The sequence below is a fragment of the Tachyglossus aculeatus genome, chromosome 13 (genome assembly GCF_015852505.1).
Source record: "Tachyglossus aculeatus isolate mTacAcu1 chromosome 13, mTacAcu1.pri, whole genome shotgun sequence".
In the NCBI taxonomy this organism is placed as follows: Eukaryota; Metazoa; Chordata; class Mammalia; order Monotremata; family Tachyglossidae; genus Tachyglossus; species Tachyglossus aculeatus.
The window spans coordinates 16,096,146-16,108,559 of NC_052078.1; the positions used below are offsets into that span (position 1 = coordinate 16,096,146).

A 12,414-nucleotide genomic window follows, 5' to 3' on the forward strand; every position below is an offset into this window, starting at 1 on the left:
GCTACCATTACCCATCAGCCTAACTCCTGTTTACTTCTTTAAAGAAACAAGCAGCAGAGTGTTTGGGTTTCAACTCAAAGCAAGAAAAAACAGAGCTAATACAATTGTGTAAGTGTTTGTGTTTTCAAAGCCTTTCAGTTATCTGTGGTATTGTAATAAGTTATTGCCTTTTTGGGACAGGCAGATGTGTTATCCGGGATTTGTTATATCAGAGTTCTATTTGTGTTCTTGTTGTTTATAATACTCTCTTTTTTTCTTTCTTTTTTTTTTTTTAGTTTAATGCTTCACAGCAGCAAAGAGAAATAATTAAAAGCAGGAGCTTGGACCGAAGGATACAGGATCCCATAGTATTAACCAAGTGGAGGCACAGCACGATTGTATTAGACACTAATGACAAGGTAGGAATATTTGGAAGGTGGTGCTAGAATTGTGGCAAGTTCTTTATGTATTGTGTTGTTCAATGATGTCTGTCCATTCATGACTATACTCTATCCCATACCAAGTTTCTCTGAAATCAACCCAATTGTTTATTCAATCAATACATCATATATATTGAGCACTTACTGTGTGCAGAGCACTGTATTAAGCACTTGAGAGAGTACAGTATAACAAACACATTGGTAAACATGTTCCCTGCCCACAATGGATTTACATTCTGTGATGATCTTTCATGTACATACCTGATAAAATATAGCTAAAATTACTTATCATCCCATATTTTAATGGCTACCTTATGTTCAAAAGAGTAGCCGCAAATGACTTTAGTGTTTTTAAAGCACATTTCATTATTTAATTTTGGTATCCTTAAAGAGCCAAATAGGTTACCTTGCTTGGGACACATTCTCCTAATAAAATTGAGGAAGGGTAAGTTCAAAATGTGAATTCTCAGGGTCAGCTGGGAAAACAGTAGCTTATCTTGTCTTACAAGCCATTTAAAACCTGTTCTGTGCACAAAGAGAAATAGTGACATTTGCTGACTCGTAATCACTACCTATTGATACAGAGTATTGATTGGTGATCCCTCTAGGGCTGTAATGTAAAGAACGGAGAGATCACTTCTACGTAAGACAACTTAATGAATTGGGAGAATAGAAAATGAGCAGAGTTGTGGCATCTTGGGAAAAAGTTTTTTTGTTATACTGGATTGCCTGAATGCATTTAACATGCAGGTTAAGTGGAAGATGTGAGGGCATTAGAGACTTCAGTTTAGAGGCCTTCAGATTTGAACAGAGTTCTAGTTCTTTAAAACTTAATAAGAGGAACAAACAGTGTACGGGTCTGGGCCAGAGTAAACCAGTTCAGATACTTGAAAATTTGACCATACCATTTGAATCAGACGATTCTACCGTAAATTTTAACCAAGGACAAAATGATCTTTGTTTTATAAGGAAAAATGGCATAAGGAAAAATGGCAGTCTGGCACTCAGGACTGTAATAGGTTTAGTATTTGGTATTTAGTAGTGAGACAATTGATGTGAGTCAATAATCTTGTTTGTTATCCTTCTAAATCTTTTCCCTTTGACACAAGGTGATTTCTGTCTTTCACTTTGTGCTGGCTTGCGAATAAAGGATTGTAACCTTTTCTCTGCAAACAGTTATACATTCCTTTCCCAACCTACCTCCATCACAGATGAGTAAACCAAGGCGGAAAAGAACATGACAGAAAGCAGTTTCCCTTTCATCTCGGACTTAAAAACAGATTTATATATATTGTGAATATTTTTAAATTTTCATTTTGCCAATTAATTTTAGTTCTTTGGTTTGAGTAGTTTTTTTCACTTGATTTTTATTTGTAGTTTTTGAATATACAGAATATCCTAGATGTAAAACAGTGAAGGTACCAGGAAATTTATCTCTTGAACCAGGTGTCACTAGCCATTTTACAGTTCATTTTGAAGGTGTTGCTGTCTTTATTGAACTCCCACCGTGTTTGGAGTCTGTACTAAGTCCTTGGGAGAGTACGGTATAATTAGAGACATGTTTCCTGCCCTCATGGTTTCTAAGTTATGTACCAAACAATTTGCATGCTATTAATTACTCTCTCTGTCTGTCTTTCTCATTTTTTAAAATTTAAAATGCTCCTTTTTGCATAAAATACTTGCTCCATTTTGCTCCCATCTTTGTCTGTCATATATTTAAAGGGCAAAGAATATACCTCCTTGCCATTACTTGTCTGCAGGTTACTGCCTTAGAGGTAGGCTCAGCTTCTGTAGTGTGTTCAGGGAAGCTGTGTTTCATGCTTTAACCAGATGATTCTTGTTTTAGCATTCCTGAAGATCAGGCCAGAACAAGGCAATTGCTTTCCTGATAAGTAGGTTCTCACAATTAGCTAATTTGTTAAAAGGAACCATTTCTATTACTAGCAAGGAAACTGTGTGACTAAGATACCATGAGAGGCAAAGTTCACAAAGAGAGCATAAGGGAATAACTTTGATAAATATGTCACTGGAGAAATGAGGTTGGAAAATATTTCCTCCTAGCCAGACAATTTGTTTCTGTATATTGTTATAAATGTCAGTTATTAGGTAATTGTGATTCCTTTTGTTTTAATTTTGTTGCTAAGTGGAATTTTTTTTCCCTCACTAAAAAATGATTTCCCAGGAAAGTAGTAGTCTGATTTTTCAGACATTCTCTTGGATAGTAGTTTTAATTACTGTTGGTCTGAACCACAGTTTCTTCTTGCAAAGCTGTTTAATTTTCCCTAAAACGAGCCAGTTTCTTTTTCAGGCGGTTTTCTTTCCCATCTTTTTTATGGACTGACTGAGGTGGCTCATTCATTTTTATGAGACTTTCACTGCTTTTCATTCATTGTCATATTTATTGAGTACTTGCGGTGTACAGAGCGCTATACTAAGCACTTTGGTTTTCCACTGCTTGCTAGCACCTCCAGAAGAAGGCAGGATTGATGAGAGAGAGTTTTTGAAACTCAGACCACATAATGTTTGTTAGATTCATGGCTAAAATGGTATTTTTCATTAGCCATGGATTACATAATTCCCTGCTCCTTTTTGCCCACTAAAAGAGGATGAGAGTTGTAGTTACTTCTGTAAACAGTTAGTCTTAGAGGCATTTGACACAATAGCTTGTGATATTCACAAGTCATTTCATTTATCTGTCAGTTTAAAATCTCTCTTGCCTCATTGTGATGGTTCCTGTGAAGGTAAAGCCCCAGGCCTTTGACATGTGAATGCAGGTGCTACCCTCTATGCCAGTTTGACTGAATCAGTGCCTCTGGCATTTATTTAGCTAAAAATTCCTTGTTACAAGCCCCTTCCCCCGTCTTATTTTGTGAGGAACACTGTGATGTAATTTGGTCTAATTGTATATGAGAGACTGAGCTAAATAATAATGATTGGTTATGAATATAGAAATACTAGAATTTCTAAGAAGCAGCGTGGCTTAGTGGAAAGAGCGTGGGCTTGGGAGTCAGGGGTCATGGGTTCTAATTCCGGCTCCCCCACTCATCGGCTGTGTGACTTTTGGCAAGCCACTTAACTTCTCTGTGCTTCAGTTACCTCAGCTGGAAAATGGGGATTAAGGCTGTCAGCCCCACTTGGGACAACCTGATGTATTGTGTATCTACCCCTGTGCGTAGAGCAGTGCTTGGCACATAGTAAGTGCTTAACAAATGCCGACATTATTATTATTATTAGAGTGATGTAAAGGTTGTTATTTAGAGGAGAAGTAGGTGATCTGGTAATAGTAGTAGGATTTATAAAGCACTTACGGGGTGCAGTGCACTGTACTGAGCTCTGGGAAAGAATACACACTTGGGAATTTCACAGTCCCTGTCTCTTGGGGGGCTCACAATCTAACATATTGGTGCAACATAACCCCTAGTGTTATAGATTAGTCTTTCAAGTCCTCATTGGTAGCCGAGCTTCTATGAAGTTGAAGTATATTCGGGTTAACAGGAAAAGGAAACGAGATTGACAGCAATTCCAGAATAAAAAAAAAAATCCTGAAACACAAAACGAAACCTTTTCACCTTGTCCTTTATGAATCACTCACACTGCAGATGATTAGTTAAGTGACTGCATGTAGCCTTTTGTATTGGTAGGGTATAATGACTTGAAAGAAAATTTTTTCTTGCTGTTCTCAGATCGTTCCCTCAGTCTTCAGAGATTTTAACATTTTCTTTTTAGCTGAATAATTAATGTTTAAATCAAAGGTTTATTCCTTATGATTCTTTGATGCTCTCCAAATTTCCAATCCCTGCAAATTACAACAAATTTAATTATAAATTACTTTAAATATTAATAGTATTATGGTTTAAATTTTAATTTGGTCATAATTGAATGTCATTAAAAGCACTTGTATTTTTACAGTTGCTGTCTGAACACAGGAGTAATTCCTCTGAATGATCCTTTCCACTACTGGCTACAGTGCCTGGAACAAGTTAATATGATAAATATCATTTATTTATAACCAAAGCATAACTTACAAATCCATAAGATTTAAACCATTTTAAAAGTGCTTATTACAAATTTATGGAACACATCAATATGATTCCTGTTGAGTTACTAAAGCCACAGTAATCCAATCTCATTTATTTTGGTTAAAAGAAGACCACATCTAGTAAGCCCTTTGTAATTCAGAGATTTCCTTCAAAATCCAGTTTAGGAGGGCCAGGTTTCAAACAGCGAGGAAAAATACGGGGAAAAAATTGCAGTTTCCCCTCTTTCATTCATTCAATTGTATTTATTGAGCGCTTACTGTGTGCAGAGCACTGCACTAAGCGCTTGGGAAGTACAAGTTGGCTTGGGAAGTACAAGTTCCATTCGTCACTGCAATAATAGCATTATGTGTTTTTGTGTGTGTGTTTGTGTGTCTATGTGGTGGCATAATAGAACAAAATAACTTCCTGCATTTACTTATGTTTATTTTGTAGGAATCTCCAACTGCTTCAAAGCTGTGTTTTCCTGAAAGTGAATCTTCTTCCTCCTCACCAAAGCACCAATCAACAGTTAGTATATAAGTAACTGAATAATACATAACAGTTAATTTTGATCACCAATTCAACATTTGTTGGCTTAAAATATAATTTTAATAATTTGTTCATACTATCATAAAAATTCATTGAATCTCAAAACACTGGTGAATTTTGCTTTCATATGTAATTATCTGACATTTGAAAAACTGTGTGATCGACTGATTAATCAAATCTTAAAATAACAATTGGTCTTTTTGGCACATTCTCTGATTGCCGAAATTGACTGCCCCAGACCTTAAGAAATCACTCTTCTGCAGTATCACAACTGCCTTTTTGTAAATGGAGATGTACTTTGTTACTTTATAAAGCAGGCTGAAGATTTTGATTCCTCAATCTCTTGTTTGCTATTTTTACCACTTATTTGGCAGTAAGAAACTAAAATGCACATCCATTTTGAAGTAAGGCAGGGCTAAGAAAATGTTAAAATGCAGAATGGAGTTAAGAGGAGAGTCATTTTATGCAAGTCAACTTTAATGCCTTTATCGATAAAGTGATTGGCTTCTTCCCCTATGCAAAAGTAGATTTGTTGATTATTTCTCCAAATAGAATGATTAGAGTTTTCTGTTTGATTTATGCAAAAGCTTTTTGCAAGTCAGAATCATTGATTAGAATTCTTACCCTGACAAAACATCACCTTTTCTTCAAATAGAAAAGTCAGCTTGGCTAAGAAAGAGAGGGGCTATTTAATTTGGGGCTTATGTGCAAAAAAAGTAGAATAAATCTGGAGACTTGTTACATTTGAGGAGAAAGAGGAAGGAGGTATGTAATGCATCTATAAAGTGAAGGAAAGAATATCTATCTTTCCTGTCTTCACACGGATGCCGTGAAGACAAATAAGGTATAAAAGATGTTAAAACACTTGGAGTTGTTGAGAAGGAATCCACCATATAAAAATATTAGGAATTATCATTAAACTGTTGTTACCAGACCCTTTCCTCCCAAACCTACTGGGTTCACACAGCCCGAATAAGGTAGTCTGTAGGTTTTCACTCCTTTTCACTTCCTGAAAGGTCTGACAGTATTTAATTATGATTTTATTAAACAATTGTTATGTGCCAAGTGCCAAGAGAGGTATGAGCTAATCAAATTGGATATAATCCCAGCTCACAAGGGGCTCACAATCTATTTTAGCCCCAGATGAGAAAACTGGGACTCAGAGAGGTAAAGGAAGTTGCCCAGGGTCACACAGCCAGCCAGTGGCAGTGGAAGGGTATTAGAACCCAGGTCTCCTGACTTCAATCCCATGCTTTATCCATGAAAAAAAATCAATTAAGTCTTTATTCAAATGATATTAAAATGGAGGGCGTAGTCTTTTATGCAGAGCCTTGATTAAAATCCTATTATCTCCTTTCAGAGCAAATCCAGAAATATTCATAAAGGCTAGAGTGGCCCTTTGTTCTATTTTGTAGTGTACACTACATTTTCAGATGGTTTGTTCCTTGTCCAGGGTAGATTTGGGACACTTACGTCAAGGGGTTACTTTTAAATGTCCAGCCAGTTGCAAAGTTCAGTGACTCAGAAGTGGTATCTTCTTTCAGAGGTACCTGAGAGGGAAATACAAAGGCCCTGGAATAATAAATGGGGTGATCAGAGGTCTCTCTGGGGATAATTTAGGCTATTCTGCAAGTGGAGTATGGCTATACCCCGCTTTAGGCTACATGACTGGCATAATGCACGAGACATTTCCCCCCCAAATTTGTATTTTTATTAGCTATCAGTACATATTTTGGGGGTTATTTCTGACAATGTTTTGGGCCAAGTTTCATTAGCTTTGATGTAGTCATACTAGTGGTCATAGAAGCCCTCTCCACTCTAAGGTGGCCACTGATGCTATTCAAGAGTGTTAAGCAATAATTTGGTGATGCCCATTCCATTTTTATTTCAGTCGTTTTTCCATATGAATAATCTCATTATTTTTAAAGTACTTATTCATTCAATCGTATTTATTGAGTGCTTACTGTGTGCAGAGCACTGTATAATTTATTATTTTTAAAGTACCTTTATCTTATAATTTTAAAAGTACTTTTAGTATTTATAGCCACTCAGCAAAGAATAATAGTATCAACAATAGCAGTAATAACATCACTGCATCCAGTTCTTCTAGAACACGTTTTTTATTAAATGTTTTGGCTCAAGTGTTTCTAAAGGGAATTAGGGAGCATTTGTATTACAACAGGAGCCTGCTTGGTACAAGACACTACTGTGTCAAAGAAATGCTCCTGTGTGCCATACCAGGCACTGGAATTACTACATTACGTGTTTCCCTTGGTTTAAATTTTGGGATAACAAAACCCACCTTTTAGGATAAATTGATGTAAATAACAAAAACATTAATTAAAAAATAAAAACCAGTGTGAGTTTACCTTGGAGTAGTGATTCATGTTTATCCTCATGTATTGTTGAAAGTCATAAGGTTTTTAATTTTTTATTTGGAAGCAGTTCTCATATTGGAGCATAATGTAGGTTGTTGCATAAGGTCACATACAAAAAGGTTCTTTGTGGTATCTGTACAGTTAGGAGAGTAAATAAATTAAATATTAATTGGTTATGACTGACATAATTTTCAGAAGTGATTCTTAGAAACTGGATTTAAAAAACAAAACAAAACAAAATCCAAATAACCGAAACCAGGGCATAAGTGCCCAGTACTGTTTCAGTTCCAGTAAGAGATCAACTAAAAAATGGCCTGTTTGGCATAAAACTGGGTGAATGGACATTTTAAATACGATCGCTCCTTTTTGGGGAAATTAAAACACTAATTCTTCTCTAAATTGGGAGATCAGGGAAAACATGGGGCCAGGCAGAGTGTTCATTGTTTTTGGGTGACAGTCAACTTTATAAAAAGTTTATTTGTAAGCATGCAAAAGCAAATCATAAAATGTTGTTATTCACTGGTGTTCATTTATTCAATCGTATTTATTGAGCGCTTAATGTGTGCAGACCACTGTACTAAGTGCTTGGGAAGTACAAGTTGGCAACATATAGAAACAGTCCGTACCCGACAATGAGCTCATAGTCTAGAAGGGGGAGACAGAAAACAAAACAAAACATGTAGACCGGGGTCAAAATAGTCAGAACAAATAGAATTATAGCTATATGCACATCATTATCAAAATAAATAGAATAGTAAATATGAACAAGTAAAATAGAGCAATAAACCTGTACAAATATATACAAGTGCTGTGGGGAGGGGAAGGAGGTAGGGCCGGTGGGGTGTTGTCTCAAGTTAAGCAGGGAATGTAAAAAGGTTCAAACTGCTCAGCCAATTCTTATTTGGCCACAAGCATTAAGTTTGTGTGATATAGACATTTATGCAGATACTGGATATTTTAAAGCAATTTTTGTTTTTAAAGCATGGCCATGTTATAGTGTGCATCATGTTATTTCTTATGTATATTTTAAAAATATAGACTCTTAAATGGTTTTTTTTAGATGTTACAAAGGATGTGACACACTCAGTAGACCTGGTCTCTGGAAACTATTGAATAAGCCTCACTGTTCTGAAAAAGAAAAGCCCTCACAAGACTCCTCCAGTTCGGATCTTTTGCAGGGCTAGGTTGATTTGATTACTGGTAAACAGGATAATAACCATCTATTGTTCGTAAGTCTTGCGTAACTCGTCTTTGTATGTTTTCTAGGGTCAAGAGAAATTTGGAGTATTAAATGTAACAAAAATCACTGAAAATGGGAAAAAAGTTAGGTAAGTGAAATAACTCATTGGTGATCTCACAATGAGATATACACATAGCTTAGGGAATATTGGTATGCTAATGTCATACATTTTCAAAGAGCACTGTAATAGAATTTACTAGATACTGCCTTTAAAAAGTTGCTTTCTTCATTGTGTGATTTTTTTTCAAAATTGAATGTGAAATTTCATCCTGTGCTCTAGACTGTTTGTTCATTGTGGGCAGGGATTGTCTCTCATTACTGTATTGTACTTTTCCAAGCACTTAGTACAGTCCTCTGCACACAGTAAGCACTCAATAAATATTATTATTATTATTATAATCAATAAATATGATTATTCAGAATAATTGCAGGTCAACTAAACTAATTTCCCAGCACACTTCACTGATCATAGGTTGTTTTCAGTTGAATTCCATCAGTCTGGCTTGCAGAAGGGTGAAAAGGAATTCTGGTTAACTCACTTCCGAGGCATCTGGGAAGGCCTTTTCTTTTGGCCTGGGAGCTGGAGTCCCTGGTGGGACCCATCTGCCCAGCCTAGGGGCCTTTCAAGACGCTGTGTGTACAGCTTCTTCAGCTGTAAACCTGGACCGATATCGGCATTAGCTGAGAACTGAGAAACATGATGATGACTGCAGTCAAAGAATTGTGGCTAAACTGCAATAGTTCCTTTGTTTTGCCCACTTTATTCCATAAATGCCCTCATGACTTCCCAGCTCACCTACTGCAATATTCTCTCTATTGTCCTCCCTGCTTCCAGCTCTTCCCTTCTCCAGGTTATCCTAAATGGGAGTGGTGGGAATTATCATTCTAAAACATCACTTGGATCGCAGTCCCTGCTGTGCTCACCACTTAGCCCATCACCTTGACCAGATTTTAGCTCTTTTTGAAGGGTTTAGGTCTCCAAGTTTTTTCCTTTCATATCTACATAACCACTTCTCTTGCTCCTCCCTAGCTGATTGCCCTTTTCTTTGTCTAGACTGACTTCTTTTTTTGACACTGCACCCCTCTAGACCGTAGCCTCTTGGTGGGCAAGGATTGTGTCAACCAATTCTGTTGCATTGTACTCTCCCAATCGCTTAATATAGAGCTCTGCACACAGTAAACACTTAATAATAACTTTATTATTTTATTAACTGATTATCCCATCTTTGAGTTAAGGGCCTTCCTCTTAAAATGTCCCTCCCCACCAGTGTTTTACCAAATCACATCCTTCCCTACCTTCAAACTTCTCCCTCGTGCAGGAAGCCTTCCCTGGTTAGTTCCCTGCTGTCTTAGTCATGTCATTCACCTCGACTACCTCCCCCCAGTATTTGTAGTCCTATATGATGCATAAAAGTGAATTTAATGTATACTTTGTTGTCCTCTTATGCCCCAATTTAAGGATTGATGAGGGCATATTCTCCTCAGGGATGAGTATGGTGCTTTGCACCAAGGTAGGTGCTTAAATTGATATTCTGATTGCTACTTAGGGACCATTTTAATTGGTCTCTAAGAAATCAAGTTTTTTTTTTTACTGAGTTCCTTAGTCTGTACTTTAGAGTACAGTTATATATTTTGTAACTAAGGGAAGCACCTCATTGGAAAAAATGCTCTTATAAAATATTTATATTTGGGTGCGCTTTTGCTCTCAAAACTCATGTACTAAAATCTTCCAAGCTTCGGTTTACAGTTATATTACAGGATCACGGTGAAGTTTTCCCTCACAAGGGAGTTTTTACCAAAGTTTCCTTAAGTATTTCAGTTCCCTAGGTAATATTATTGATCCACTTTTATAATTACCTGGAGGTATTCCAAAGCTTTGACCTATAAAAATATAAATAATGAAGTCTCTAATCCTTATGTTTTAGTCAGTGCTTTCCATCCCAGGGATAAAATAGATGACTTCTGTCCCGTTTCATCAGTGAGAACCCATGATTCTAAAGTTGTTTAAAAATACTAGTTTATAGTAACTATTAACTGTATTTTCTAGAAATATAAAAAAAAATTGGGACACAAATTTAAATGGCTTTACTAAGGTCATTTCAGTAAGAGCAGTAAAACTTGCCATCTTGCTACTTTGCTGTTGTGTGATCTTGGGCAAGTCACTTAGCCTCTCTTTGCTTCATTACCTCATCTGTAAAATGGGGATTAAGACCGTGAGCCCTATGTGGGACACAGTCTGTGTCCAACCTGATTAGCTTGTATCTACCCCAGTGCTTAACAAATACCATAAAAAACCACCAAACCTCCCCGCCGCCCCCCAAAACCCCAAAACTTTAAATCTTTACAATTCAGATAAGGGCCGTCACTTTCTAGGTAGAGGCATACTTCACCTGGTTTGGCTGTCAGCAATGAAATTCATTGAATTCAACCCTGTTACCCTTAGCAAGAGGTTAATAAGCAGATCAGTGGGCACATCTGAAGGCCTGGTCAGGACTCAGAGAAATCTGTTGTATAACTAGGTAGCAGCAAAAATCTCTTGCCAGCCCCTGTTAGGTATGTCAGGAATAAGACAGTTATTGTATTAAGGAGAGCTAACACTATAGAGCAGGAGATTTCCAGGCTTCTGTTAAGGTTTGGATTGACAAGAAAAACCTGGAAAGGGATAAAAATATATACATACCAAATTGGAGATGAAACAATATAGTGAAATGTGAAGGGCCCAAATTCTAGTTAGCAGTTTTTGAGAATTTGAAAGATTGAGGAGTGCCTAAAGACTAAGCCTTAGAAAGGAAGAGTAACTCAGTTTGGAAATTACAGATCTGGAAATAGGCAGAAAATGAATTTGTGGGTCCCCACAAAAAGCATGGTATTCAACAACCATGAGCATAGACAAATATTTATTACTTCCAGTATTTGGCAAAAAAAATATGCACACTCTAAGCATTGGAGTGATAACATGAAATTCATATCAGGTCCTTAGCCTATAAGAAACCCAACCTCTAATTAGGGGGAGGCCGGGAAGATAAAGGAGCCTATAATCCAAACAAGAAGATATCAAGGAAATAGCGTTGTCCTTTGGTTTGAAGACTGCACAGTTGGCAGTGAGATTGAATCATGAATATGAGTGTTAGTGAGAGAACTATGTACCTTGCCCCTTGCTATTTGTGTGGAGTATTCATCCCAGCGCTTAAAACAGTGCTTGACACTTAGTAAGCACTTAACAAATACCATCATTATTATTATTATTCATTCATTCAATCATATTTATTGAGCACTTTGCAGGGCACTGTACTAAGCACTTGGAAAGTACAATTCAGCAACAGAGACATTCCCTGCCCACAACGGGCTCACAGTCTAGCGGTGGGGAGACAGACATCAAAACACGTAAACAGGCATCAATAGCATCAATGTAAATAGAATTATAGATATATACACATCAGTAATATAAATAAATAGAATTATAAATATGTACAGAAATACACAAGTACTGTGGGGTGGGGAGGGGAGTAAAGCAAAGGGAGTGAGTTGGGGTGATGGAGAGGGGGAGCAGAGGAAAAGGGGGCTTAATCTGGAAGTATTGCTGAGACTCCAGTGATGAGGATGTAGGAATGTTTTATTGCTAGCAAGGAAGGCACTGGAGTTTTTTTTGTTTTGTTTTGTTTTCCAGTAGCACTGATGGTTTGAGCTTTCTTGCCTGGGCCCTGTGTGTCCAGCAGGACATAATGAGAGTTGGTTTGTAGGAATAATAAATGCAGAAATGAAACACAATATCAGGAGCAAACATCACCCTGCTCCTCCCCCATTTCCTA

General features: G+C 37.0%; 1 protein-coding gene across 5 annotated transcripts in view; it reads left to right on the forward strand.

The window, feature by feature from the left end:
- The window catches only part of ARHGAP12 (Rho GTPase activating protein 12), a 97,176-nt gene that overhangs the window by 65,374 nt on the left and 19,388 nt on the right, over positions 1 to 12,414 (forward strand). For all 5 annotated transcript variants that reach the window (XM_038755550.1, XM_038755552.1, XM_038755551.1 and 2 more), the window contains 3 exons: positions 276 to 398; positions 4,892 to 4,966; positions 8,632 to 8,693. In XM_038755550.1, the coding sequence (XP_038611478.1) occupies positions 276 to 398; positions 4,892 to 4,966; positions 8,632 to 8,693 (260 nt within the window). The remainder of the gene's footprint in view (positions 1 to 275; positions 399 to 4,891; positions 4,967 to 8,631; positions 8,694 to 12,414) is intronic.